General features: G+C 48.8%; 1 protein-coding gene across 2 annotated transcripts in view; it reads right to left on the reverse strand.

Moving 5' to 3' along the window:
* Window positions 1–326: 326 nt before the first annotated feature.
* The window catches only part of RPTOR (regulatory associated protein of MTOR complex 1), a gene marked incomplete at both ends in the record, with an annotated part of 117,392 nt that continues 89,770 nt past the window's right edge, over window positions 327–27,948 (reverse strand). For both annotated transcript variants that reach the window (XM_079544125.1, XM_079544124.1), the window contains 13 exons: window positions 327–395; window positions 1,356–1,485; window positions 1,958–2,074; window positions 4,693–4,779; window positions 4,870–4,997; window positions 6,718–6,824; window positions 14,433–14,537; window positions 15,768–15,892; window positions 16,206–16,320; window positions 17,653–17,758; window positions 23,241–23,351; window positions 25,214–25,397; window positions 26,491–26,594. In XM_079544125.1, the coding sequence (XP_079400251.1) occupies window positions 327–395; window positions 1,356–1,485; window positions 1,958–2,074; window positions 4,693–4,779; window positions 4,870–4,997; window positions 6,718–6,824; window positions 14,433–14,537; window positions 15,768–15,892; window positions 16,206–16,320; window positions 17,653–17,758; window positions 23,241–23,351; window positions 25,214–25,397; window positions 26,491–26,594 (1,488 nt within the window). The remainder of the gene's footprint in view (window positions 396–1,355; window positions 1,486–1,957; window positions 2,075–4,692; window positions 4,780–4,869; window positions 4,998–6,717; window positions 6,825–14,432; window positions 14,538–15,767; window positions 15,893–16,205; window positions 16,321–17,652; window positions 17,759–23,240; window positions 23,352–25,213; window positions 25,398–26,490; window positions 26,595–27,948) is intronic.

The raw sequence follows: 27,948 nt of genomic DNA on the forward strand, positions 1-27,948 counted from the left end.
AGAACCTTCTTTGAGGGCACCGCCTCATCCGAAGCTCAGGAGCTGTGTTTCTAACAGAGAAGCCAACCACCGGAAACAAAAATAAAATATTCCTTTTTTCTGCAGCTTTGAGAGGATACAGATGAAAAAAAAAAATAATAATAACAATAGTAGGAGATTGTCTCTCTCTTCCCCTCGCCCAAATCATCAGTAGCTAAGTCAGAACCAAAACGTTCAAGTTACGGGTTGCAGCAGCAGCCAACACGAAACATTCAAGTCGATGATCTCGCTATGTACACCGCGGGGGAGGCAGGCACCGCCTGCTGGGACTGCGCTGCCACCGGCCGTTATCTGATCCGCTTCTCCACCGAGTACACCGAGATGTAGTAGTCATTGCTCCCGACTGCCAGGTGAGGCTGTGGAAAGGGCAAAAGGGGGGATAAATGTGTACAGCTGGTGCGTGGTAACGGGTGACATTTGCAGCAATAATGCCCAGCTGCTGGAAAGCTCTGAATGCAGCTCTGACGACATTTCTGCCAGCACCTACGTTGTCCCAGAGAGTTATGCGCCCATTCCAGCCAGAGAAAAAAAATGATGGTGGCTATTAGTTGCCAACCTGTAACATAATTTTTCTAAATGGCTGCAAATCTGCTCGGTAGGAACGGTCGCCTGGGCTGAAAATTAACAATCCCTGCTGGGAGAGGGGCCAGGAATAACCCTGCTAAGGACACCTGGGCTGGAGAGTCTGCTGATTGTGAGTTTGCTGATTCAAAGAGCAACACAAACGTTCAGCCACTTCTCCCCCAGCCTCCAGCTGCAGGACAGCATACGTGTGCCTTTAGCTTTTGCAGATCTCCAATTGCTTTGCTGCACAGCATTCGGTCTTCCTACAGCCTTACACAAGTGACAGTGTAAAAGCAGCCCCAGAGACACCCGGGCAAACCTGCTGTCTGCAACAGAGGAGGCATGGAATAAATAAGCACAGAGTGCTTGGAAGTGAGAGATTGTCCCTCTGCAGGCAGCTCCAGGCAAAAGCACCATGGAGGATTTTTGTGGTGAGAACCAGGGAGCCACACAAGGCTGCAGACCCAGAGTGATGGCGACAGCACAGCAAGCTGAGCCACGGGTCAAAAGGTCTCAGCAGCTCGGAGCTGTGTGCTGCTCTGCTCTGGGGGTCATAAAGCAGCAGCACTGCTGGGACCTTTGCACACTCATGTGGAACTGACTGGAAGAGGATCTGGGCAGAGGGGCTCAAAGACGTTCAGAAAACAGGGACGGTCCTGCTCCGTGCTGGGGGGTCTCTCTGCTTTTCCCTCTACTAATGTCAACTTTAAGTGAGAAATGCAAATTCCAAAAGCCAAGAAGAGAATACAGACCCAGTGAGGATGGAAAGCCAGGCAGCTGATGGCTCCAACTCTTTGTCCCATAAAACCATCGTAGTATTTGATATTGTTGATCAGCTCACCGTTTCCATTGTAGATTGCAGTGAATTGATTCATTGAGCCACTGAAAGGAACCCAGAGAGGATGGTGTTATTGACAGCAGTGTGGTAACACCGATATTTTTCCTCCAGCCCCTTTTTCAGCTGAGGCTGAGCTGCTCATCAGGTTGGTGTGCAAGCAGCTCTTACAAGCAGTGAGACCAACATTAACTGTGCCATGGCAACCTCAGGAGAGAGATGTGCAGAAAGGCTCGAACCACAGTTACCTGCTACACTGTGGGATTGAGACAGGAAATATGGAGAGCTGTGCTTACATGTGCTGTAGAGTGGGTCCTTGCTTTGTGCCCACACATCCATAGGAACGTGAGACCCTACAGCACCGCTCTGGTTTTGCTGCTGCGTGGAAGGCAGAAAATAACTGGGAACAAAGCTGCATTTTTTGTGGTGAGGTTAGAACCAGTTAACCCATGGGTGAGGTTGCACAGACAAATCCTCTCTTTTCACTCCGGGGATGCAAGAGGCAAAACAAGAACTTACCATGCAAAGAGGTTGGCTTGTGGGTGAATGTCGAGGGCTGTGAGCCCTTTGACTATCTGGAGGACCTTCATGGACTCTGGCATCCGGGGGTCGAAGAAGCGCACGTCTCCATTCACACTGCCAACACAGGAGGTTCACAACGTCAGGCCGTACCCAGGCCGGGTCCTGCAGCCCTCAAGCACAGCCTGCCTGCAAGCCGACCACCTCCAGCAGAAGGTTAGCAGAGAGACACGTGCACCACTGCCTCCTCTGCCAATGCAGCTGAATTTCCACTGATGTCGTTGATATTTGGTACCATCCACAAAGCACTGAGTGCTGTGCAAACAGCTCTGCTCTGCCCTCGGGAGCGATCCGTTAGTACTTTTATCACTTACAGCCCAGCCCTGAGTACGAGTGCCTTTACTGTTACGTCGTCTCCAATGCACTGAGCTACACGTCAGAACCAAATTCCTTCTCCTTTTCGCGGTAGAAAACTGGATTAGAAAACTGTAACCAGATGGGATCTGCTGGTACAATCCATTACACCAAGTGTCTGCACACAGGAGCACATCCCCACTGCCCAGAGCGCCCTGTAGACCCCATGTAACAAACACTGCTTCACACCCGGGCTGTCAGCCCCATCTGTGGCTTTATGAGGGAGGAGAAGTTGGGGAAAGCAATAGCAGCAGCGACAAGACGCCGCGCTTGGTGAATCGAGCACTTTTCCAACACAAAGGATTTCTTGTTGTTAAGTGATGTCTCTAAAATAACCGAGCAGAATCCCATCTGTTACAAGTGGACGCATCTCCTAACAGCCCTGGAACAGAGGGCTGAAGATTTTGTGGAGGCTCATCTGCTCCTCTGTGCTCCTTAGGACAGACTAAGGGACAGGCACAGAGATCTCTCACGGAAACTGAAGGCAGTGTCACCTCATCTGACCTTACTCTCCTGGCAGCACATCCAAGGCTTCTGACACCACAACTTCTGAAGTGCTTTTTTTTCCCCCTCTCAAGTCCCTGGTGACTGTGTACAACTGTGAATCACATGACAGAGTTCAGAACAACTGAAAAACATGAAGAAGTCTATTGCCTCCTGTTTTCTTACCTCCAGAATATCTAATACCGATGAAAAGCTGCTATACAGGATTACTTATACCAGCGTAAGAAGCTGCAACTCCAGCTGTCACATAATTAAATTCAAGACAAATTAAACTCCAGGTTAATTTACATCCAGAATACCGGATGGAAATACTACTTGAGAGAGATGAAATATACAGCACACTCATTTAATGCATCACGTGGTGAACCAATGCTGAGCAACGAGGGCCACAGGACCAGGTCAGAGCCAGCCATTCTGTCTTCAACGCTCCCATCCCTGGTCCAGATGAAAAGTTTCTCTGTTATTCAGAGAATTACTCCATAAGCAATACAGTGCCTCACAGTATTTTTTAGGGAACAGTTACACCAGAATCTTCTGTGATCTAGAGTTTGCTTTCCTTGGATCACAGAATCACAGAACGGCCTGGGTTGCAAAGGAGCACAATGCTCATCCACTTCCAACCCCCTGCTGTGTGCAGGGTCACCAACCAGCAGCCCAGGCTGCCCAGAGCCACATCCAGCCTGGCCTTGAATGCCAGCAGGGATGGGGCATCCACAGCCTCCTTGGGCAGCCTGTTCCAGTGCCTCACCACCCTCTGGGTGAAAACTTCCTCCTAATATCCAACCTAAAACCATTCCCCCTTGTCCTATCATGCTATCACTATCCACCCATGAAAACAGTTGTTCCCCCTCCATGGATCTTGCTGTCAAATGAATGAGAGTATGAAGTGGGAGAAACTGAGAGCAATGGGGTTGGCCATAAGAAGCAGAGTTCCTCCAGAACGAGACCAGACCTGTCTGCTGAGGCACACCACGTTCTCATACCCTTTCAATCCTGAGAAACAGCATCATTTGCTGGTAAGGACATCAAGGAGGGGGAAAAAGGAGCCTTCAGATACAGGCTGGCCAAGCATGCAGGCCTGAGCCCTGAGATTGTTGAAAGAGATTACGGAAAGGAAGATTAAAAACTGTCATATGTGAGCCTGACAAAGCTGGCAGCCACGTCACTTAAGTCTCCTTCTGAAAAATCTTAGTAATTATTTTGCTGACCCATCCCCCACTTCAGGAAAGTTCTGCACCGCAGAAAATGGGCTTGTTTGCATTTTGTAACCAAGTAAAAAAGAGCCTCTCTGTGTGCAAACAGCAGCATCGTGACAATAAATTATAATCTGTTGTTCTTTAATGGCCAAATAAGTATACGCTGCTCTACGCAGCATTTACCAGGCTGCAGAAATGGATTTATGTGTAGAAAATTGCTAGATAGCAAAGTAATCCTGCGCAGCAATATGCCCAACAGATGCAACATAAACCTCCTTCCTTCTCGCGTTCCATCTCAAATGACCCCACAAAGATGCTGGCAATAAAGAACAACAACATGAGATGCTATATCTAGCTTGGGTTTCTGGTTCACTCGATGCCTCCCTCACATGCCTCGTGATAGTGATTTCAGCACAGCTACTTTCTTGTTTACTTTCAGACCTCACTAACAGGCTTCCAAAGAAAGCTCTGCGTTTCTTTTTGCCTTCTCGCCACCAGGTTTGCAGCAGGAGTTAATTACTGAAGCAACTGTCAAACTCTTTACACTTTCAGCTCCTGAAATACCAGAGGCAGATTTCAAGCAGCAAAGCAAAACAGCCCCACCAGCGAAATCTCTTCTACCTGACGCTCATGATGTGGCCTTCAGGATGCTTCTGCAGGTACGCCTTCACCACCCAGGCTGTGTGCTCTCTGTAGGTCATGACACGGCTGAGGAATAAGCAGAGAGGGGAGAGGTGGTGAAGGCAGGGCGGGGGAAAGGCGGGGAGAGAGCAGAGAGCAGGGCAGCACAGCGGTTACCATTCGCTCAGAGCCATCCTCCGGTCGAACACGCGGATGGAGCCGTCACCCAGCCCTGCCACGATCAGTGACCGATGGGAGTCGCACGACAGGCTGGTCACACAGCTGTCTGCCCCGGTGGGGATGTCCTGCAGAGAGAGCACACGAAGCCCAGCTGACACTGAGGTGTGTCTTCACACCTGCAGCCCCCAGGAGGAGGCATGAGGGGCAGGCTGCTAAGCCAGACACATCCCTGTTCTCCTCCTCCTCCTTTCCCCATTCTGTACATCAGTTCAAAACCAAACCATGGTTAAACCGTGGCACTGCACTGGTGCAGCCTTTCTCCAGACTCTCTGGATAGGCCAGAAGTGGGAGAGGTGGCCCTGGAGATGATGGTCACTGCTGTGGGTCATAGAGCTGCGTGTCCCCACAGCTCAGCCCAAAGAGCCCAGGGGAGGAATTCCAGCAAAACCTGCTTTTGTGAAAAGCAAGGCACAGTCTGTTTTAGGAAGGAAAAGTTCACATTATCCTCTATTAAGTGTATCTATTGAGATAAAACAAATTGCCAGAGGGGTCATTTCTCCATGAACCATCTTTGTTAGGTGCGAGCTGTGAAAGCCACCAGAAGAACAGGCAGGGTGGTAAATGTTTGGAGGACTTTAGTCAAGGAAGAAGAAAGTACCTGTAGAAAGCAAAAACTTGTAATGGCACATACAGGAACACAAATAAACCCAAACCTAAGCATGTCACAGTCTGTGTACCTCTGCAGCTCTGGAGCAGTGTCCGAGCAGACACAGCCCTGGACAGTGCTGTGCCACCTAGCAGTGACAAGCAAGTCAGCTGTTAGGTGGGCAGACACTGTGTGCACTGAAAGAAATGACATGAAGAAAGAAAACTGGAGCTCACAAGGAGCTGTGCTGGGAGCACGTGGTGCACTCTCACTCCTATGCTGTTTGCTTCCCTCTTTCTGCTTGCCATAAGCAAAAGAATTGCTCGGAACCAGGCCTATGGCTGGCATGAAGAAAAACATTTTCAGTTACATCAAGTAAAAACTAAGCAGTGCTGCAAAAGTGGGATAACAATCAGGAGGCACGTTAGAGCTGCATTAGCTAATTTCACACTTCAGTCCTATTTTTGCTGTCGCACATATTCACCTTTCCTAGCTGCTATTCACAGCTGAGTGAAGGAGCTGCTGGCTGGAGCACCCAACTCCAGGGCTGTTTGAGCCAGCCATGCTAACTGCCTGAAAGCAGAGCTCGTCTTTGAAGCAGGAACAAGCAGCAGAAGTGAAAATGAGGTACTTGCTTCTTCAGCTACATCCAAAGTGCTTCCAGAGGTTCACTTTTTGCAGTTCAAAGAGTGGGAAGCACCTTTGTTAGCTCAGCTTACATCGCTTTCTGCTCTTCGTGCTGAATTTCTGTTTTCCAGTGTTACTGAGTCAGGAAGTTCCAACCACTCCAATTTCAACACCACCACTCTTTGTAATTAAACAAGAAACTCTGTTTCAGATGCTTGCAGCACAATCACTCGTCCTCATCATTTCAAAGATTTTCACCTCCTGAATTTTGATGTTTTCTAGTTTACATAGAAAAAAAATGGGAAAGTAATTAAGATTAACATAGGCTTAATCATCCTGCCTTGCAGGGTTGAAGCATGGCAGCTTTTATCCAGGGCTGATTATCTTCCAGGAAGTCTGGAAACAAGCCTTCCTGTTCTCTGCAGCATGGCAACCTCACTCAGCAACCTGCTGCAGATGCAGAGCTGTGTGCTTGCTGCTCACAGGACGCCCCAGCAGCTCTCCTGTGTGCAGGCAGCAGTGTGGGAGTGTTCCTGGAGGGAAATGCTGAGGGGGACACGCATGGATCTTACCTGTACTTTCATTTCCCTGTCTGTGTCCCAGATGCGGATTATCCTCACATCTCCCGAGGTCATGAGTAGCCCAGTCTCTTGTTCCCAGTCGACCACCATTCCTGCTCCTAGGAGAAAACAAAGGCAGGGTGTGTAAGTTACTCGAGTCAGCAGAGGCAGATCTGCACTACTTACAGCCCAGCGTCCACAGCACAAGGCCACGGAATTTGTTGTCGTTACAGGCAATCTGCAACTGCATACACACATCCACACAACCTCCAAAGGGGATCAAAGCAGGTGCTCCTGGATTTGAGTCCAGTTTATGGCCTCTGCTTCTCGGCTGGAGGAAATGCTTAGGAAAGCCTGGGTGCAGAATGTTAAACTCGTGGGGCAGACACGGCCCTGCAGGGGTCCTCATAAACCACCCACCCCATACAGAACGCTGCACCCAGCAGAGACTGAAGCAGACCAAAGTGGTGCCATCACACACAGCAAATCATGCGATCCTCTGCATTGCTGTGACCCCTCATTTTAATAGAAGTATGTGGCTAAGGAACAAGAAATACTATCAACATTGCTGCAGGGTACCGAACTAAACATTGCTAGCAGTAAAAACCAACTAGCTCTACAACAGGTTTGGCAATTACACTGCTGAAGATATATTTGTGAGAGTTTTTGGTCCTCATCTTCCAGTGCACAACCTGACTGCTGGCTGAAGTTTACACAGAAGTCCTCACGTAAGCCTCCTGCAGCACAGAATGGATATCCCTGTACAGCTGACTTTGGCATCTGCACACAGACAGGCTGGCAGCCTGTGTGAACCAGTGAACTTTGCTGGCTTGGCAATTTGCAGAGACAAATCCACCTCCCTTCCAGTCAGGGAACAACGTGCCCCACATGAGCTCCCTCAGCCCACACAGAGCAACTGCTATCAGGACGCAGCAGTGCTTGGATCCGAGAATTAACTGCAACAAAACCCTTCGTTAGGAGGGGAACTCTCCAAGGAACAATTCTTGTACATTTAATTAGAGGGAACTTCTGGACGACCACAGCGTGCAAACATGTTGCTAAAAGCAGAGAGCTGTGCACCAACCACCCTTCGCTGTTTATGCTGCAAAGGCTGACCAACCCAAAGCTACGCAGGGCTACAGGGAGGCTTTGGTTCATTAAAAACACTCCATGGGAGCGTTAGAAACACTTTGCCGACCAAGGACCAGCAGCCGGTGCCGCCCGCAGAGGGCGCGCGGGCGCCGAGTAGAAGGGCCGGGTGCGGCGGGCGCGCGAAACCGCGGCTTAAATGCGGCCGCGGGGAGAAAAAGCCTCTGTGACACAGCGCGGGTGTTCGGCTGCGAGTGGCGCGGGAGGGCGCCTTCCGACGCTGCGGCTGAAACGGCACCGACTGCGCGAAACGAAAGAGAGCCGAACTATTCCACCGAAGGGCAAATGGTGTCATGGGGGGAACGGCAGAGCGCTGGCTCACGTCTACATGTTAAATCGTAGTGTTTTAGGATGAGGGGAAAACAGAGACTTACTGCTAATTACAATTTCCTTTTTAATTAACGGAGGTCCTACTCCAGGACTCACCCGCTGAGCGCTGGCTGGTGGCTGCAGGATGCTTCAGCCTCACTGAGGCAGAAGGAAATGCATCCTGCGGGTACCTGCAGCCCTGCTCCTGAGCTCCTCGTGCTTACAGCAGTGGGGCAGAGAGGGGTGACCCCATGCAGCCCCCCGAGCTGTGACCCCACACGGCCCCTGACACACCTGAGGCCACGCACCCGCAGGACCGGGACCCAGCAATGCAGTTCCCCGAAAGCATCGTTAGCTAAGATTAAGGTTAGCCTGTAAGGAATGATAGGTTTCCAGGTAACAAGTGATAAATCATCCACAATGCAGGGGGAAAAAAAATGAGGTGGCTGTTGCTGTTCCTGAGCCATTTAGCACAAGTGCTTGCAGTGCTGTGTGATGGGAGATGATGAGCAGAGCAGCCGCTCTCGAGGCTGTAACTTCCTATGGCTGCTCCCCCAGGATTCCCCCCGTGCATCAGATATGTGTCTCATGGGGGCTGTTCCCTGTATAAGTTTCAATAAATAACAGCGATGTTGAAAACAGCTGCCTTCTGGTGTCTGTGCTTATTTCTTCATCATGGCTGAACGTGGGCAGCCCGCACCAGGCACCATCAGGAACACCTGCACAGCCCACAGACAGCAGCACCTCGCACTGTGATGGATGGTTTCTGAACACAGACCCCCGTGGCTGAGCAGTGAGGCACAGCGCTGCTTTCCCCTCCAGGAGGCAGTGGGAGGGCTGCATGACCTCACCTCACTAATTCTCACAATATCCTTCAGTCAGTGTCCCTCTCCTCATGCCAAGGACTACACACAGCAAGGGAGAGCAGGACCTGCGATGCTGGAAATGCACACAAACCCCTGGAGCTGCAACATCTCCGATTATGTTATTTCCATAACCAGAACTCAGATGTTTCTCCCAAACTTGCTCCTATGGGACTTACCCCCAGACTCTGGGAGGTGTGGGCTCACTTTACCTTCCCCCCTTGCTCTACAGCACAACCTCAGTGTGATTCTGATCCTTGGACTATTTGCTGGCTGCATCCTCCCCAGGGCACAGCCACCCCAGATCCCCCCAGGTGCTGAGACCCCCCCCAATTGCCTCCTCTTCTCCCTCTCCCACCTGCAGGGTTACAGAGCGCAGGAGCAGCAGCGTGACTCAAAGCAGAGCACAGCCCCAGAGGGCACGGCCCCGTATTTCTGCAGTGCAGGTACTGACGTCCTTCACTTTGTTAGGGAAGCCCCAGGAGAGCAGGAAGGAAGCAGGGAGCTGGCAAGCATGTGCTTCTTCTTTCTTGCTTGGCTTAAGTAGAAATTTGCTTGAGGTACGACAGATGACGGCTGTTTACCTACTGGGGCCAACAGCTCCCACGAGGCAGCGATGGATGGGAGTGCTTGCAGGTTGGACATGCATCCCCTTGTTAACACATCGCCCTGTATCACTCGGGGGGCCCTGGGGATGGAGGCAATGCAGCTCACACGGACGTGAGGGATTCTGCTGCTGATCTGCACTCGGTGGCCCGATGTGACCTGCACCATCATGAAACCATTGGTCTTTCTCCAACGTACCAGAGATCTGCAGTGCAGCCATTTGTGCAGAGCGAGGCATGAATGAAGAGACAGCCCCTTAGCTTCCATTCAGTAAAATCCCCACAGAAGACTGGGCAATGAGAACGGATTTCTGGTGCTTTAGTGATGAAATAGTGATGCATTCTGCTGCCAAATGAATGGAGAACCTCACATGCTTTTAAGATTTCCTTAGCAGGCGAGAAGAGACTGTGAATATTTCGTACTGATTCCCAGGTATTTGCTTGCAGTTGCAGGGATGCAGTGCAGTTGCTTGGCATTAGCAGCACTGCTCCAACAAGAGAGTTGCTGGCCCTTCCTTACACTGCTCCTCGGATGCCTGCATTACCAAGCAGGGAATTCCCTGCAGCCACGTCTTGCTAATCTCAGCCTTTCCATTTGAGAATAGATTTCTGAGCGAAACACAGAGCCACAATGATGAAAGCAACACATCAGCTTTGCTAATTTCAATTTCAGAGCTTTGCTTCCAAAGAGGGATCTGCAAAGACCTCCAGCTAAAGAGCTCTGCATCGCACACCCCCACCATCGTTTTCGTCCTGTTGATCACTATGGATGTGCTTGGCTCTTATCAGTCAGCAAAGATCGATAATTGCAGAGCAGCTCAGGAGCATCACGTCAGCACTCACCCACGTATGCGTGTGCACACAGATGCTGGCATGTCAGCCATCTGCTTCCCAGCAGCAAGAAGGGGTCAGGCTGGGTGCCATGCAGCGCTGGGTCCCACAGCAGGAGGCTGGGGGCTCATCTACCTCCCTGCCACATGATAGAACAGAACCTGTACCATTTACCGGGCATTTCCCTGCCAAAGGACTAAGCTCACTCTCCTAAGCCTGCTAGGTGAGATTCTTTAGCTTCTCTCTCTGAAGTGATCTTTATAGCAGAAGTGTATTACAAAACAATCCCAGCAAAATCCACATCAGCTTAATGGCCTCTTGCATTTGGAACCTGTCTTCCAAACTCCTTTGCCTGGGGATGCTTTGAGATCTTCCAAGAAAGAGAGATTTCTGCCTCCCAGAAAACTGCCCACGCTTCCTGCGCAGAGCTCAGCAGATGATGCAGACCTGTGGATCTTTATCCTTTCCTTCAGTGCCGGGCTGAGCTCACAGCACCGTCCCTGCATTGCTCGCAGCCATCACAGACACACACAGCATGAGGAGTGGAGAGGAAGGAGCAGCAAAGCCTTCCAGGAGCCACGAGGACCCAGCAATCATTCCAAACAACTCCAAAAACCAACCAACCAACCAGACGTGGACGAGGAGCTCTTTCCCACCCCGCCTGGCCATAGGAACAGGAAAGAAAGGACTCACCTCCCTGCTTACTTCTGTCAAGATAGATTGAAACCCTTCGGGCCAGACCTGTGAGAAGACAGGGATTAGGGGTGACACCACGGGTCAAGCCAGAGCAAAACAAATCTTACAACAGGATTAGAAAAAGCAAGTCGAAGCAAAGGTCAGGACAGAGAGAGAAGCAGAAGCATCGAGAGCAGCACATGCCTCCATCCCGAGCAGCATAGTTCGGTCGCAGCCCCTTCCCAGGACCATGGCTGTGCCCACACCGTGCCTGCAGGTCTGACATTTCCTCTTGAATGAGGAGATCTGGGAGCTGCACTGAGCTGGCTATGAGTGAGAGAGTGAGGAGAGCCAGGGCCAGAGCCCAGCTGGTACCAGTGGGGAGCTGCAGCTCCCATGGAACTGACAGAGCACAGCGTGGGTGCATCACACAGAGCTCGGGGGGAGCAGCCCAAGGGCAGCTGGGAGCAGATTCCAGAACTGCTTGGCTTTTCCTACAGCTTTTCTGCAGAATTTATGCTGCCTTGAAACACTACGGCTACTGAGAACATCTTTTGCCATTTTTTCAGATCCTCCTGTCTCTCATGTTTGTCATGTGAGAAGTAACACTGCATTACACCAGAGCACCTGGTACCGATGCATCTTTAATTTTGACTTAAAAAGGCTTTCTTGGCACATCGTGCACGCAGACGCAAGATCTAATTAAGATCAAAATCAACACAGTCAACTGCCCACACAGCAGTTTACCACTGTTTAAGATTCACCATCCCTGAGTCTCACTCAAGCCGACTGATGTGCAATGAGCTGGGGTCAAGCTACTTCTGAGCGAGAGCATCTGACCCCACTCAGCACTTGGTGCATTCAGTTCTTTCACCTCGGGCTGCACAGAACAAGGAAGGTCTGCAGGAGTGCGAGAGGTTAAGCATTGTGCCTCACCCTGCATCATCCCCCATCACGGTCTCTGAGCATCTGTTATTGTCAATACCCCATTGCTTTGACAAGCCAGTGATGCCTCAAGCTTCCAAAGGATGTATTTAGGTACTGCATATTCCTCCTTCCTTTTATAAGAGGGAAAACTGCCTACAAGTCAGTATTCTGCTTGCAACAAGACTGTTAAATTCAGAGATGAGGCTGACATTGGTGAAAAGGATGGGAGTGGAGAGAAGGAAATCAATAGTGGGAGCACACAAACCCCAGCAAAACTCCTGAGCTCTGCAGCTTCAAAGATGCATCTTCAGTTTTATGAGCCAGCGCTGGACCACAACTCAAGTCTTGGCAGCAAAAGATAACTGCTCAATAGAGTGCCTCATTTCCAAGGGGACTTGATCCACATAGCTCTTTTGAACTGAGTACAGTTATTTCTCTCTCCACAAAAATCTGCCCTTTTCTTCTTCTGAACCTAGTTCTATTGCTTCAAAGGTGAAAGGCAAGGGAAACAGGGCCCAGACTTCCTAAGACCTTATGGAAAGAAAAAGGCAAAACCACCTTAAGAGAACAGATTCAAGTTTCGGCACACTTGTTTTGGCAAGTGTAAACTCTCAACTCTTAGAGCTAAATCAGCTCTTGCTCAGCTCTTAACCTATTTTGCAATGTCAAACATCACTGCTCTCTAGCAACCCTTTCTTCTACATTAAAGCCCTGTAGAGAAGAAGGTAAAGTCAGCAAATGCTATGTCCTTATAGAAGGTACACGTAGAAAGCAAGGTAGGAAAATGGAGTTAGCCTGAAGGAGTTCAGTCTACAGCTGTCAGCATCTTCCCTGAGCACGACTGATGATGCAGCAAGAAGGCGATGTAAGAGCAGTCCAGGGGAATTCCCAGACATCAGCTGTTCAGCTGAGTCCATCACCAAGGAAGCAAGATTCAGAGCCCAGGGATGGTAAATGCTCATCGACATCCTTCATGAAAACTGGAGATGGCAAGAAAGGAACACGGACCAAGTGAATGACAACACAAAGGGCAACTTGAGATGACTGCTGGAGACTTTCCTCTCTGCCTACGGAACGCGTGCCGTGCATTGCCACTGTTTTCATCCTGCTTTTATTGACATCTCTGCAAAGAGCAAGTTTGGACCGTGGCAATTTTCTCAGTATGCTGCAGACATCCAGCAGCTTCTCATCAGTTTTGCACACATACTGCAGTGAGGCACAGAGCCTAACGTTACCTCAAATGCAGTTCCTCATTCCTAAAACACCGGAGACGAAACAGGAGGTATTAAGGAAAACAGCAAATACGAGCTCAACAAGGCAGCACTGGTAAAATCCAATGAATAGCTAAAAGAGCTGTGTCAGACTCCTGTGATGAGCCACAAGCTCCGAAATGAGAACTGTCAGATTTTAAGGTCAGAATGAGTGATGGTGGTCATCCTGTCTGACCTCTCGCACAGCACAAGCCAGAGAATCTCACCCAGCAATTCCTGCATTAAGCCCACAAGCACTGACTGAACTACAGCACATCTAGAAAAACCTGTAGCTTTGGTTAAAACTATTCAAGTGACAGAAGAACCCCATTAGAGCATTAGAACATTATCAGGTCTCAGAAGGACAGAATGTCCATCTCCTTTAATATCTTAAAACAGACTTCAGGATTACCTAAACTGGTCTTCTGGTTTCATCCTGTGCACAGCAGGATGTCAATGCTTCTTTTTATTTCTTTTTCTAAGTTTCCTAGCATCCAAAGCTGTTCGATGTTTAACTGTGCTGTCGTGCAAGCGCCAGATCTGGACTGCATATTCTCTTGTCACCTCCTGACCCACAACAAGCAGTGGACAGTGAATGCTGGAATTGAGCTAAATGAAGTCAGAGGTGCAACATGCAAAGCTGTGCGAAGGCTGAGCATCCCATCAGAAGGAAAGAGGCAGTATGTGAGCCACCGTCCCACCCCGAAGGGAAGAACAAACTCCTGCCACAAGGAGCAGGGCAGTTCCATCGTTGTTCTACAGATCTCTCCTTAGGAACAGGCTAGAGGAACACCTGGCCAAGACAGCTGCTCTGAGGCTTGTGAAGGACAGGAACTTTGTGCCCTTCTGCATCCCAGTAAGAGGCTGCTCTAGCTGTTCTTCAGCACGTGTGTGAGAGGCTGTTGTGTTGAGCTTTTAGTCTTGGTGGTTTGTTTTATGAGAAACAAACGCAAAACTTGGCCGAAGGCCATTCCAGAAAGGCAGAGACTGTTAAACAAGGACGTTACTGGTGGCTGATGTTAAGAAACCCATTTTACTGCACTCATCCTGAGAAAAAAACCATCTCAACACGAATTACTTCTGGCCTCCCATTCCCCTCCTCCAGGCAGAGGACCTACCTCGTGTAGTTGGCAGCATGTCTGACAACCCCTGCCACGCTGTGACCATCTCTGGGTTCTTCTCCAGGTCTGCAAAGTTCTTCCACACTCTGATGGCACCATCGTCTTGGGAAGCACAAAGAAGAGAACACGATGCCATGTCACTGCCAATGCAACCCTCGTAATTGTGCACAATAAAAAGAACAGAAGCAACACTGTACTCATAGCAAACTCCAGAACTGAGAGCCTCACCAGAACTTAATACTTTTTATTAGAGTTCTTTTTTCTTTAATCTTATTCCATTAAGTCTGAAGGATTGTTCCGCTGGGAACTGCTCTAAAGGGACTTTTCTCCTTCCTAAACACCTGACATCAGATGTCATTCATCTCTTTGACCAATTTTCTCTAGAACTGTCTCTGTCCTCCTTGCTCCTGCACTAAGAACCACATAAATACCCTCCTAAATACAAAATACAGCCTCACAAAGAAGCTGAATCAAAGCCCAGCCCATCAGCAGCAAATCTTTCAAGTACATCATGTATTTTTCTCAATTTGTTCCCCATCTGTGAAACTTCTGTGCTAAGAATCAATAAATTGAAAGAAAAATGTCCTAAAGGCCCTCTCAAATCCTCTTCCACCTCTCTTAATTATACCCAACCTGTACATTTCAGCATGAAGTTTGAAAAGCTATTGAAAACACTCAGACTGACAGGTTTAGAATGGTTCCTTGGGAGTGAAGCATTTCTTACAGCTTTACAGACCAGTGAATGAGAAAAAGCTCTTCATGCTTCCTTACATGATGCAACAGGGCATTCTGGAGGACTGCTTCCCTGGCTGAGACACAGGGACTAGAAACTCTCAATAAACTCAGAACTATTGGAGAAGTTCAGTGCCTAAAGCAATTCTTGTCTGCTCTGGACTCAACCAAACCTAGTTCCTCATACTTTGGCTGCAGCACGATTTTCCCTTCAGCTCTGAAAGCAGCTTTTAACCAGCTAAGGAGCACAGTGCCCAAGAAATGGCACAGGAGGTTGCTGTGAACTTGCCATGCCAGGTTCTCCCTCAGAACGCCGTAACAAATAAAGCTGTGCCTGGAAATGGTTTCAGCAAGGGTTTGATTTGTTTGCTATCTGAGAACACTGCAGCACTTACATAAGCTGTTCAGATATTTCAATGTTGCCAGAAGCAATTTTCAAGTTCAATCTTGGACGTGCTTCAACCAAGACCACACGGGCAAGGGGAAAGGCCAAATGCAGAGCAGGGAGAGCAGGAGGTACAGCACAGCTCCCACGGACCTGAATCCTGAGAAGGCTCCCCAGGTCCTGCCCTGCCACATGGAGGGAGCTGCACTGCTTACCTGTGGCAGTCAGCAGCAAGGAGCAGTCCTGCCCGTTCAGGTACTCCATGGCTGTGATCCTGGTGTACCGTGGGTTCCCGTTGTGGAAATAATCCAATTTCTCCCCTTTCTCCCAGTCCCAGAAGCTGGGGGAGGAAAGAATACGAGGTCAGTTCTTGGCTCTCTGTGTAAGCTATCAAAGAGATCTACGTTCTGCCTAAGCTAAAAGCTGTGTGCATTGTATAGCAGTTCAATTTGTTCTTCTTTGATACGCAGCCTCACTTCGTTAACCACGTAGGCCCACCTTCTGCAAAAGAAACAGAGCACAAGCCCAGCTGTGGAACGATCTCAACCCAGGCTCACGTGCTCCTTCTGCAGGACTTGGTGCCACACTAAAGCACCAACACGAGCAGCACGAGCCCCACGTGCCCCACAGCCACAGCACAGAGGAGCCCTTACCAAATACTGTCCTTGTCAGCAACAGCAATGCAGGGTGTGAAGGGATGGAACTTCACCACAGAAGGGACGCCGGGGTTCCTGTTGAGGAAGATCTGATCATCCAGCCGGGAGATGCCTGTGGGGACAGCAGGCAATGGGCTCAGTGCCCCAGTGGCCCCACAGAGGGATGGGGCTGCAGAGCTCCCCAGAAGCACTCAGAGACCACGGCACCCCACAGCCCCAGCCCCTCTGCACTGCCACGCATCTCAGCCTAAGCTACAAACTGAACACTGAGATGACAAACGCTGGGATCCTTTATTTTGGTAACCAAAGAGAACAAGCAGAGCACACCCAGCCACGTGCAACCAAAGAAATGGGTGGCAATGGGCCCCCAGATCACTTGGTTGAAACTGGTTAAGTTCCCAACCCAACTATTCCATGCTTCTATGAAGTACCAGCTTGTGCTCATACAGAAATCCACTTCTTTTTTTGCCAAAATAAAACAAAATAAACCCACTTTATTCGAATTGCAGCATTCCAGTTTAGCTTGGATTATTTATTTAGCCTTTCATTTCAGTACTTTTAGATTTCAGGCTAATTTACAAATGAAAAATATATTTTCCACTGAGACTTTCAAATGCTGGTTGCAGACCTTTCCCCCCTCTCTTTAGAGCACCTCATGATTTGCAAGCAGTGTTGGCAACCCCTGGAACTGCATTTTTTAGCACAGCGTGAATCCATCACACAGAACTGTAAAGCTCAAGAGACATTCACTCAGTCCTGGTTAGTTTTAGCATGCATCCATTTAATTTCATTTTCATTAAGGGATTCTAAGTCTATTCTAATTCCTTTTAATATTTCAGACTTAACTGTTTTTGTTTTTTCTTTTTTAAATGAATATTGGCATTTCAGCTGCTCAGGTCAAGCAAGCAAATATAAAAACTGTCTAGATAAAGGTTTTTCTTCAGGCGAGCACAAACAATCCCCTTTTTTTGTATTCAAAAATATCCCCCTAGCCATTTCCTGGGCTCCAGTTTTAATTCTCTATTATTCTGGTTTATGACACTCTGCAGTTCTATGACATTAAACTCCCTGTCGAGCCCAGCAAACCTCCAGAGAGCGAAGCACCGCAGCAGGCTGTGCCTCCAGCACCAAGCCCTGCACTCAGCACATCAGTTTCTCCAGCTCCATGCACCTCAGTTCCCATCCTGGGAGGAACAGCACCCACAGAAGGGCTCTGCCCCGATGGATGCAGGCAGGGATCCAGCCTGTGCCAGGTTCTGAGGGCTTGCAGGACAGTGACAAGCAGCCAAACAGCCAAGAGCAGCATGAGCCCCTGCCACCCTGCCTGAGAGCAGGGACCTCTGCCTCTGAGGCTCAGCACAGGTGCTATTCATGGAGATTAGAGCCCAGTGTGGTGCTGGGAGCCCCGGGGAGCTGCGTGCAGCACAGGAAGAGGGGCACTCACCCTTCTGAATGATCTTCTGGGCTTGCTTCCTGACCCGGGCGTTGCGCAGGAACCGCCACTCCCTCTCCTTGCGGATCTGGCTCTCCAGGTCGTGCTCCTCCGGGATCTTTCCACACATCAGCGTGTTCACAACATAAGACAGTAAATCAGAACTCCATGAATCGCCATTCACAAACACGTGTGTTCACATCAGACCAAGCTGTGACACCTTAGCATCTCCATACAGTACGTGGAGGAACTCAAAGGACATTCTGATTTCAGCCTTCCCATCATCTGTGAAACCTTCCCCTTTCCTTCTGCTGCCCTAATCCTGAGATTGAAGAGAGAGCACGGCTTTGATACAGACTGAAAGCTACGAACGCATTAAAATCTATCCCTCAATAGAGAAGTGCAGGCCAAAAAATGCATTGCTTTATTCCCTAATTCCTGAGATGTGTGAATTACCAGCATGACATCCACTGCTAATGGCAACTGTTTTCATTTGCAGGAAAATGATTCCCCTGCGTGGTCTGGGTCTGGTTACACACACACTTAGAACGGGAGCTCTGAGCAGCATGTAACCACTCTGACCTATTTTACTGCTTTTATTCAGACTCCACAGCCATTGATGGCTTTCCTGCAGGACCCCACCTGCAGCCAGGGGGCCCATGGGGTGCAAAAGCAGCTCCTGCCAGGCTGCAGGTCATATCCACACCCAGAGCACAGCACTGGAAGGAACAGCCCACTGATGTCACCCACAGCCCACTGCAGGGTTAAGCATAATGTGCCTCACGCTTAAAAAATTACCCAAGACCAGCAACAGTGCTGCTCTAGAAACACCTCTGGGTCGATGAAGATGAGCTGTCTTCCTTTGATGAAGGAAATGATGCTGTTCTGGGCAGAGCGAGCCTTGGAGAAGGACGACATAAAAGACAAAGTTCTTTTGCTCCTTCCCCTTCCACACAGACACACACTTCTTTTTTCCTGACTAAGAAAGTACTTAAATCACCTGCCACTGTTATATCCGCTATCTGCAAAATGTATTATGCTCTGGAAAACAACCATTACGGAGCTGAATTGCTGCTGCTTTAAAATAAGAAACCCACCCCCCCAAACAAAAAAGACTATTTCAATTTTTCAAGAATATGACATCTATTAGAAAGGCAGTGACAAGCGACCAATAATGTACAGCAATAAACAAACCTAAGATAAAATACATCAAAGCGCATTTGAGAGCACGGAGATTACAGCTACACCTTAATGAAAATCCAGCTTCTCTGGGAATAAATTAAAGTAGGACCTAGGAGGAGGCCAGGGGATGGGCAGGGCACCAACAACAGCACATTTTGCAGGGGGGCACCCAGCAGCTGTCTCAGTTTAGGGCCAAGAAACGCAGTTTGCAGCAGAGCGAGGCACTGCTATGCTCTCTAGCAGATGAAGAATATCAGATCAAAGGAGCTGCCGGGCTTCTCAGGTCTGAAGAAAAAGAACTTTTCCGTGGAGGCTGAGCTGAAAGCTGCTTTATTATCTGATTTCAGCAATACACATTCTTCTTACAATGAGATCTGCTGAACTCAACTGATCACTGCCAGTACCTGTAACCACACAGAGGTGCTCGGTACCAGTTCAGCTCGGTGTGCTGCAGGTGACAGTGTTTGTGGTTCTGTTTGTGGTTCCGACCAGCCGAGCCCCCACACCAGCACTGCAGTGAGCACAGAGCTGCAGCACGCAGTGCAATGCAGCACTTCTCCCATTCCCAGCAGCCTGCAGGACAGAGCTGGATGGGTGCAATAACAAAGAAAGGGGAGACTTAGGTCAGATGTGAGGAGGAAATTCTTCACCCAGAGGGCAGTGAGGCCACGGCATTGCCCAGAGCTGTGAGTGCCCCATCCCCAGAGGTGCCTGAGGCTGTGGATGTGTTCTGGGCAGCCTGGGCTGAGCTGGCAATCAGCTTGCAGCAGGGGTAGGGCTGTGGGATCCCTTCCAAAGCAGGCATGCTGTGATTCTGTGATGATTTTGTAACCCCACAGAACACATCGCAAGGGAACTTCTGGTGGTGCAGAAGCACAGGATTATGTCAGGACATGCATGTAATAGAGCGGTGACCTCCAGCTCAGCTGCTTCTGGCTGGAAAACCAGAAATTATTATTCAAAAGAACCAGCTAGTTAGGCTCATTATTCATGCCTTTGTCTCCCCTCCCATCCAGCTCACATTTAAGCATTAGAAAGTCATTTTAGTAAACAACAGCCGGGCTTTGGCTGCTGCTCAGCTCTCCTCCGAGCAGAGCTCCCAGAGGTACGTGGGAGTAGCAAACTGTGCTACACGATGAGGATCATGACATGGCTCCGATGCTCTGCATCTCTGAGCTTCCACTCAGACATCAACCAGCCACCATCCCCAAACCTCCCACCAAGTGGTGTCATCTGAAAGCCAACCCAGCTCTTTTTTAACAGCGCTCTTCCACGTCGGCGTGGAAGTCGGTATTTGGATGAGAGAGGGGAAAATTCAGCAGTCTGCTCCTGTAGTAAATACAGTTTGTCCCTGCACAGTGTTACTGCAGCATCGCACACAGGGCTCCCTCCTCCACCAGGACTTTGAGCAACAGCCAAGACAGAGAGCACAGAGCGCTGAAGTGAGGGCTGGGATTTTTCAGGAAGGATTCCTTATGTAATTCTCACCTTCCAGGATCCTTCCCAGCTCCTGCCTGCATGTTCTGCCAGCCCTGCGAGCAGCAGATGCTGGCTCTGCTCTCCTCGATTCAGGGCTTCCTGACAGCTGGCAACAAGGCTTTCCTGTGCCACGCGGTCCAAGGCTGCCCGTGGTGAGCAGAACAGCCTTTTGCCATCCCAGCTTTAGGAAGAGGAACGACTTCTGCAGAGATCAGGGCTGTGGTAGGTAACTGCTTTTCCTGGCACACTGAGAATTTACAGTGCGGTGTTTTCTGCCTCCGCGTATCTGATTAGATAATCGATAAATCAAAGGCAGTTATGATGGCCTGAATCCCAGCCACTGATTTACGCTGGAAATTAATCCCTCAATCTTTCCAATGAAAGCATTCTCATAGCGAGGTCTATGAAGCAAAGCTGAATTCATAAATTAAATATGACTAAGATGCACTCACAGTCATTTTATGTTTATTCATTACAGGAATAGTTGTCTTATCTTTCCCTGTTTATGATGGTAGGCAGCATCTCCAAATGAAGTATTGGAATTGCACATCAACGTCATCTTTTTCCATCAGTACTCTGCAGACTTTACTCTTTGCCTTTTTCATGAGGCTAAAGCTCTCAAAAGACAGCAGCTGCAAGCCATGGCTGTTTGCTCCTCACTGCTGCAGGAACAGATTCTAGGAAAGGAGCACTCTTTGGACATTCAGCCAAGACTCGAGTTACAGCATGGCCAGGGCTGCCTGGTTACACAAGCAGTCATCGAGATGTGCCAAAGGAAGCTGTAGAAGAGGGACGCCTCCCTGTCCCTTGCACATGTACCATCCACTCATTACAAAGCCCCATAGAGTTCCCTAGCAGTCAGTATAACATGCAAACTTCTTGGCACAAAGACCTCCACTTGGCCTCTTGAGGCCGTTTTACAAAAGTAATGGGCAAATCAATTCACTTCCTCGTTCCGTTAGGAAACACAGATTTTGTTTGGAGCAAACCTTACCTAAAACACTGCTGCTGAGGATGCTCTGTGCTCAGAAAATGCAACCCAAGGCAGTGAATGTCACCAACCCAAACCACGGGAACTTAGAGAACATACACACTGCTACTCCTGCTCTTAGAGTAAAAGCTGAAGAGAAGATCTCTCTCTTCAGAGAGATCATTGTGCACATGATCTGCATGGGGATGTAGCCTGGAGCATCTCAATTCTCACGGTGAGACACTGAACTCTTTGGGACTCACTACAGTGAAAGGAAAGCCTGAAATTTTCATTTCTCCCCTCCCTGGCTCCTATGAATTAGTATGAGAACACTCCGTATGTTTTCTTTCCTCCCCCAATTTTCTTAATTTTATGCACTTGGAGTACTAAATCTATATATATATACACACACATACACAGCTCCCCATCTACACATTTAAACTGCATTTTGATTGGCTGTCTACTGTGATTTATTGCATTAATAAGACACCCCTCTTTTTCCTTAGAAAGTAGACAAATGTTTTTAATAAGAACTAAGGGATGGAAGAACATCCTCCTGTGTTTCTTTTACTCTCCTCTGGACTTGAATTGAGACACTGAAACTCATCTTGATGCGAGAAAACCCCGCTATAAAGCCTGACCGAGCCCCATGGGCCAGATGTATTTCCTAATGAATTATTCTGCTAATGATATCAGAAGAAAGTTAATTTCACTAGCAGCTCAGGAAGCGTCAGGCAATCGCTCTACCATCTAGTTTTTCCTCCTGGTGATTTTCTAAGCAAATTAAAGCTACACGGAAACCTCGCTGCCATGTAACCGGTTTTCTGATAGCCTTAAACTTGGGGGCAATTACCTCACCTCAACACCTAACAATGTAACATGCCTAAAGATGGAAAGGAGCAGTAACAGATGGCTCAGTGGCAATTCTTAGATGAGGCAGCACGTAAAATGTGCCATTTCTTTGCATATTCTGAAGATTTAAACATCAGCGGTTGCATAAAAGCATCCTCTGCTGAGTCGCTCAGGTGGTGGCATTAATACAAACGATGCATTATAGTTCACATTAATTGCAACACCTCCAAAAGTTAAGCTGAAAGTTCTGTTACAGTTTGTGCTGCTTGAATCCCAAGGTACCTTCATTGTGGTTGCTAATACCAAGGCAAGGTTTGATGCTTACTTCGATTTCACGCTTAAGATTGAAACCCGATCTTTGGCTAAAAGATTCTGGGAATGTAAGTGCTTATTTCCAGTCATTGACAATCTCTGCTCATCTCTGAAGAGCTTTGTTTTGTCTCATTGTTTTGTCCATTATTTTTTTTTTCCTAGAAGAAAGCTTTTGTGCACCTCTCACTTCACATAAAACCAACTTAGAGTTACCAGAAAGCACTCACTTCTAAAGAGATCTCAATGGAGATTTGTCATTTATAACCCTCACTCTTTGCTGTAGTAAGTTTTTTTTTGTTGCTGAACTTTGAAAAGAATAATGATTCTTCTGAAGTTTTCCCCATGCTGTCCTGTAGACTTTCAACAGCCATTCTCCTCGCTAAGGTAAAGGAATCAAGACTGGGTGCATGTAAGCACAGCTCCCATGTCACACTTGAGTACAGAGCCGTGCCTCACTTCAAGGGGAGGGTGTGTTCTGTTGTCCCCATCTCCACTCAAGAACCCCCTCATTTCTACATTCTTTCTTGAAAGCATTCTATGCATGCAGGGCTTTTGCTTGGGCTCTGTCCCTACTAATACCTGACCTTTCTGGCTCTCATTGCCTCTCCTGCTCTCTGTGACAGGCAGTGGTCACACAGCTCACCAGAGCAGGATGACAGAAATACATCCATTCCTTTCCCTCCTCAGCCAGAAGAGGAAAAGAAGGCAAAGTGAACAGATGAGGCCACTAGCCTATGCGAAGAACCAGCACCTCAACCTTTCAGGAGCTGCAGTGTCATGATTCAGAAAGACAACCAAGCATTACCTTCATGACAGGCTGAGCAAAGTACTTCGCGCTCCAGTCACAAAACCCCGTCTGCACTGTGGCTGAAATGAAACTTTTGTGTCCAACGGTATCATCAGCATCATCAGTGGTCTGTCCAGAAAGAGAACAGGATGTTACCCCACGTCCATCTCACTTGCACGGGCAAATTGTACACACAGTGATACCCAGAGTGCCTGTGGCAGATCCGTGAACAGAGAAAAACCCTCAAAAACATTGCTGAGGATACCAAGATTTCTGTGTCTAGCTCCACGACCACTGTCATTACATTAACTGTTCAGAAATGCACAAACAACCTCTCCTGCACAGCACACGGCACAGCCAGGCTACAGCATGAATCATGAACCCAAGTGTTTGTGCATCACAAAACCAACTTCCCAGGATGAGGTTTCTCGTGGTCTACACAAGAACCTGGCATTAGAAGCAGTGGTGAGGGGAAGGTGATTCAGGATAACCCACCTTCAGATCAAGGCCACATGTGCATTAAATGTCTATTATAAAGCATAAGACATCAAAAAAGAAGAAAAAAAAAAGAAAAAAAAGAGATACCACTCCATTGACCCAGGCTTCATTCAGGTTTTCTGAACTATGAGCCATGCTGCTGCTGCTATCCCCGCTAGAATTGAAGGTGTTCCTATTAATGCTTTGACAAATCTTTCTTGGAATCACACAGAAGCATTGGCTCTACGCAAATGCTACTTTAATAAAGAACAGTTAATTCCCAGAAGTCAGAAAACCTGAAATCTGCCATGTACTCTCGGCCTGTGGCTTGCCAAACACACACCTTGCCACTTCCCAGCTTCCCCTTCCATAATGCCTTTTGCAGTTTCCTCTCACAGAGCAAGCACCAGAAACATCCTGGAAATGCTCTGAAGTAAAGAGAGGGGCAAACATCAAACCACTGTCTGCTGGCTGGATCCGGGGCACTGACCAGGAACAGGCTGCCAAGGAGGTTGTGGATACCCTGTCCCTGGAGGCATTCAAAGCCAGTCTGGATGTGGCTCTGGGCAGCCTGGTCTGGTGGTTGGTGACCCTGCACATGGCAGGGGGTTGAAACTAGATGATCATCGTGGTCCTTTTCAACCCAGGCCATTCCATGATTCTATGATCACTGCCAACTGCTACCTTTAAGTGATGGCCACAAGTGCACCTGAGTGTGCTTGGACCCAACCATACTTGTCTGAGATGACTCACCTAAAGTCAACTGAAAGTGACATTCAGAATCCACTGTGCACATTACTGCATTCCTCCACTTGGCACCAAATCAGTTCTTCATGCTTCTCTAAATGGAAAAATGCCCAGTACCTGATGCAGTCATCGTTTGGATGCTAACATGGGTGCAAACCCCCTATCAGCCTGATGCTGAAAATAAGACACCACAGCTCTTGGCTGGCCAGATGTATCCCAGCAGTGACCTGTAGAAAGCTCTGGTTTTCCCAGTGCCAGTCTGGGCTTACATCTGCTCCTATGCTTAGCAAAGAGAGGCTGCCAAGCACAGAACGAATCTGCAGTAAAGGAAGTGAATCTGCTGCTGCAAGGGCATCTCCCAGTATCTCAAGAGAAACATCTGCCTGCATGTTAAAGGAGGAAGAATTGTCCCTTTGTCAGCCTCTGTCCACGCTTTGCTGAGGTTGGAGGAAAAGCAACTGACAGAGATGCAGCTGTGCACTATCGCTCAGGCAGACAAATGTTTGTGAAAGAATAAACAATCAACTCGGATTAAACGCTTCTTGGTGGCAGCAGAAGTGAATAATGTCCTATATCAGAGCCATAAAACATATCCCGAAGAAAAAAATTAATCCATTTTTATTTTACTGGTTAAAAGAAGCTACCCTGGTGTTAGCAGCAGCTAGAAGTGAAGGATGAAGGATATGCAGAAATAAAACACAAAGAACAGAAAGTGTAACAAAACCCAGTGGAGCAGGGGATCAGAACTGAAAGCAAAATCTCTTTACCTGCTCTGGCCCTTTGTCAAACATTTTTCTTGTTCTGGGGAACTGGTGGGAGTGGGGAGTGTACTGAACCCCCATGTTGCCCACATTGGCAGGTCGCACAGACGTGATGTCCCGGCTGACCGGTTGCTTTGTCACATCATTTGTCAGGCTGGAGCTGCTTGTGCTGGTGGTTGGAGGTGATCCTCTACAGATCAAAAGAGTAAAAGGATTTAGATAGCAGCAGACATGTGACTTGCCCTCATTTTCTGAACCTCTCTGATACGTATCCCCTGACACCTGGCACGTCTCACTAAACTGCAATCCTGACATGCTTTCTACCTCTGAGAATCAGCCCGGTTCTACAAGCAGAAAGCAGTTCAATGCTCCCTCTCACAGCAGAAACAAAGCTAACCCCCAAACATGAGGGCAGAGGCTAACACCGGCTACATTGCCATTATCTGCTCTGCTGCCTTAACTCCTGCATGTGAATTACGTTACTTGTTTTACTTTGCTTGTTTCTGACAAGACTTATCCTTCACTGCTGTGCTTCCTCTACAATCCAAACACACAGTCCAAAAAAGTTACAAATCTCAGCAGTGAATCCTGACTGAGCCAACTCAGAAAAGCAAAATTCTGGGAACCTGTAGGTTAAGCAGTCACACACCCCCATGTAATGGCTGTGACCATGGCACAATGACCAGCAATGTGGTGACTGGAGTCCTGGCAGACCACAGGGCAGCATTTTGATTTGCGTGCAAACTGAGATCTGTGCAATTGCACGGTTGCATAATGCTAACAGAAGACATTAAAAGCATCACTGAGCAGTTCAGAGCCCTCCTTTCCAACTTTGAATCTCACTGCTGCACATGGATTGTGAGGCTGCCACATCTCAAGCCAGGTGTTTTCCCTTGGACAGCATCCTTTGGGAAGGAATCACATTTCTAAGCCTAGCAGTGCTCACACTGTTGCCTCAGTTTCACTGAGTTTAGGCATCGCTTGCTGACCACCAGGCAACCCTGGCTTTTAGCTGAAACTGGAGAAAGAGATCAGACTTCAATGGGAAATATCCGGATACCTCAGGTCAGAGTGCATCAGTAAAATCAGCAACATTCAACACATCCCTTCAATTCACCCTTAGATAACCAGCATGCCTCATTATGCTTTGCCCTAAAAGGAGTAACGTGTAGAAACTCCCCACCTGTCCCCAGAGCTTTTGCTCCTAAGCCTCTTACCAGCACTAAACCAAGAAGCTACAAGACCCTGGTGGGCTCCTGATGGGGAGCTCTGGGCCCACTTACCCCACTTGGTGGATGTGCATGCCCTTGTTGGTGGGGCTGGCAGGCGCTGACTGCGTCAGTGAGGACGTGTCCAGGATGCGCTGGGGGCGAGCGTTGACTGTTGCCTAGAGGGAAAGACACAACAGAGCGCTGATCGGGACTGCAGAACAGCCATTGCAGGGGTTTATTATATGATACAACTGCACACCTGGGGTTCAATGAAGTTAAGGTCTCTATCAGTGTGTGCGGGGGTGTTAAAAAATATACGTGAAAAGTCCCTGTGCAGTTTTGAACACGTAAGACAATTCTGCTGCTCTTGGAGTCTGACAGCACTTACCAGACAGCATCGTTCTTTTGCTTACAGAGACATAACTGACCAACATATCAGCCTCTTCTGAAAGCAGCCACAGCCCAGGACCCACAGCACAACTTGTACCACGAGGTGAGCTGACAGCACGGAGCTCCCACCCAGCACTGCTCCACTGCCCATGGCTGCAGTACCCATCCTGATTCTGCAGCTGGGTCACAACTGCCCTTGCACATCTGGCAGCTGCACAGATCTGCCTCCCATTGCCTCTGCAACTCCACTAATGGGAGCTGAGCTTTCGTGGAAGTCACTGCAGGATGCCCCTTCCCTACACACCAGTCCACACCAACTCGCATAGGAAGGCAGCAGGTCTGCATAGCTGAGCTGCTCACAGCTCTGCCCAGCACAGCCAGGCCCTCCTGCAGGCTGACACAGACCTAATCCTGAAAGAAACATCTGTCCTTCCTCTGAGAAAAGGTCCCAGATGCAGGCCAGGGGATGGCAGTGAGCAAAGCATGCAGCTCCAGCTCCACCTGCTCAAGGTCTCGAGCCCTGACCACCATCTGCTTGGCTCCAGGAGCACACACCAAATGCCACGGCCTCGGATAAGCCTGGCCCAGCCCCTCCTACAGGCTGGCTGACTTGGGGCTACTTTCCTCCTTCCCAAATGAGGTGAGAGAGGCCCCAGCGCCACTCATCACAGTCATGAGTGCAGTGGGATCTTCAGTGAGCAGCTGGGACGTGAAATCAGAGAGAACGGAAGGAAAGCAGAAGCAATTTAACAACTAGTCACAGACAATTATTCATTGCTAGTTCTAATTAGTCACAGAAGACTCAGTTTTCAGATTCTTGCAGTCAGATCTCTGTCACCTGAAACAGTTCCGGTCCCCTCGTGTCACAGCGGAGGGACAAGATGAGCCAGTGACAGTGTGCTGAAGGGGCACACCGAGGGGAACGTGGCAGCAGCCTTCCTTCTTCCTGGGGAAACAGCAGAGGAATTTCTTTTCTGCCAGAAGCGAGCTGCAGCTCAGTGACATGACAGCGTTTTGCTGGAGGCTGCGGCTGCCCGTTTCCCAGGGATTTGCTCCTCTGCCCGTCACATCACCTCTTTCAGGAGGGGAAAATGGTAATTCATAACTTTGCAAATTGACACCCGGTAGAGGAAAGGAAAA

The sequence above is a fragment of the Tetrao urogallus genome (assembly GCF_951394365.1).
Source record: "Tetrao urogallus genome assembly, chromosome: 18".
Taxonomy (NCBI): domain Eukaryota; kingdom Metazoa; phylum Chordata; class Aves; order Galliformes; family Phasianidae; genus Tetrao; species Tetrao urogallus.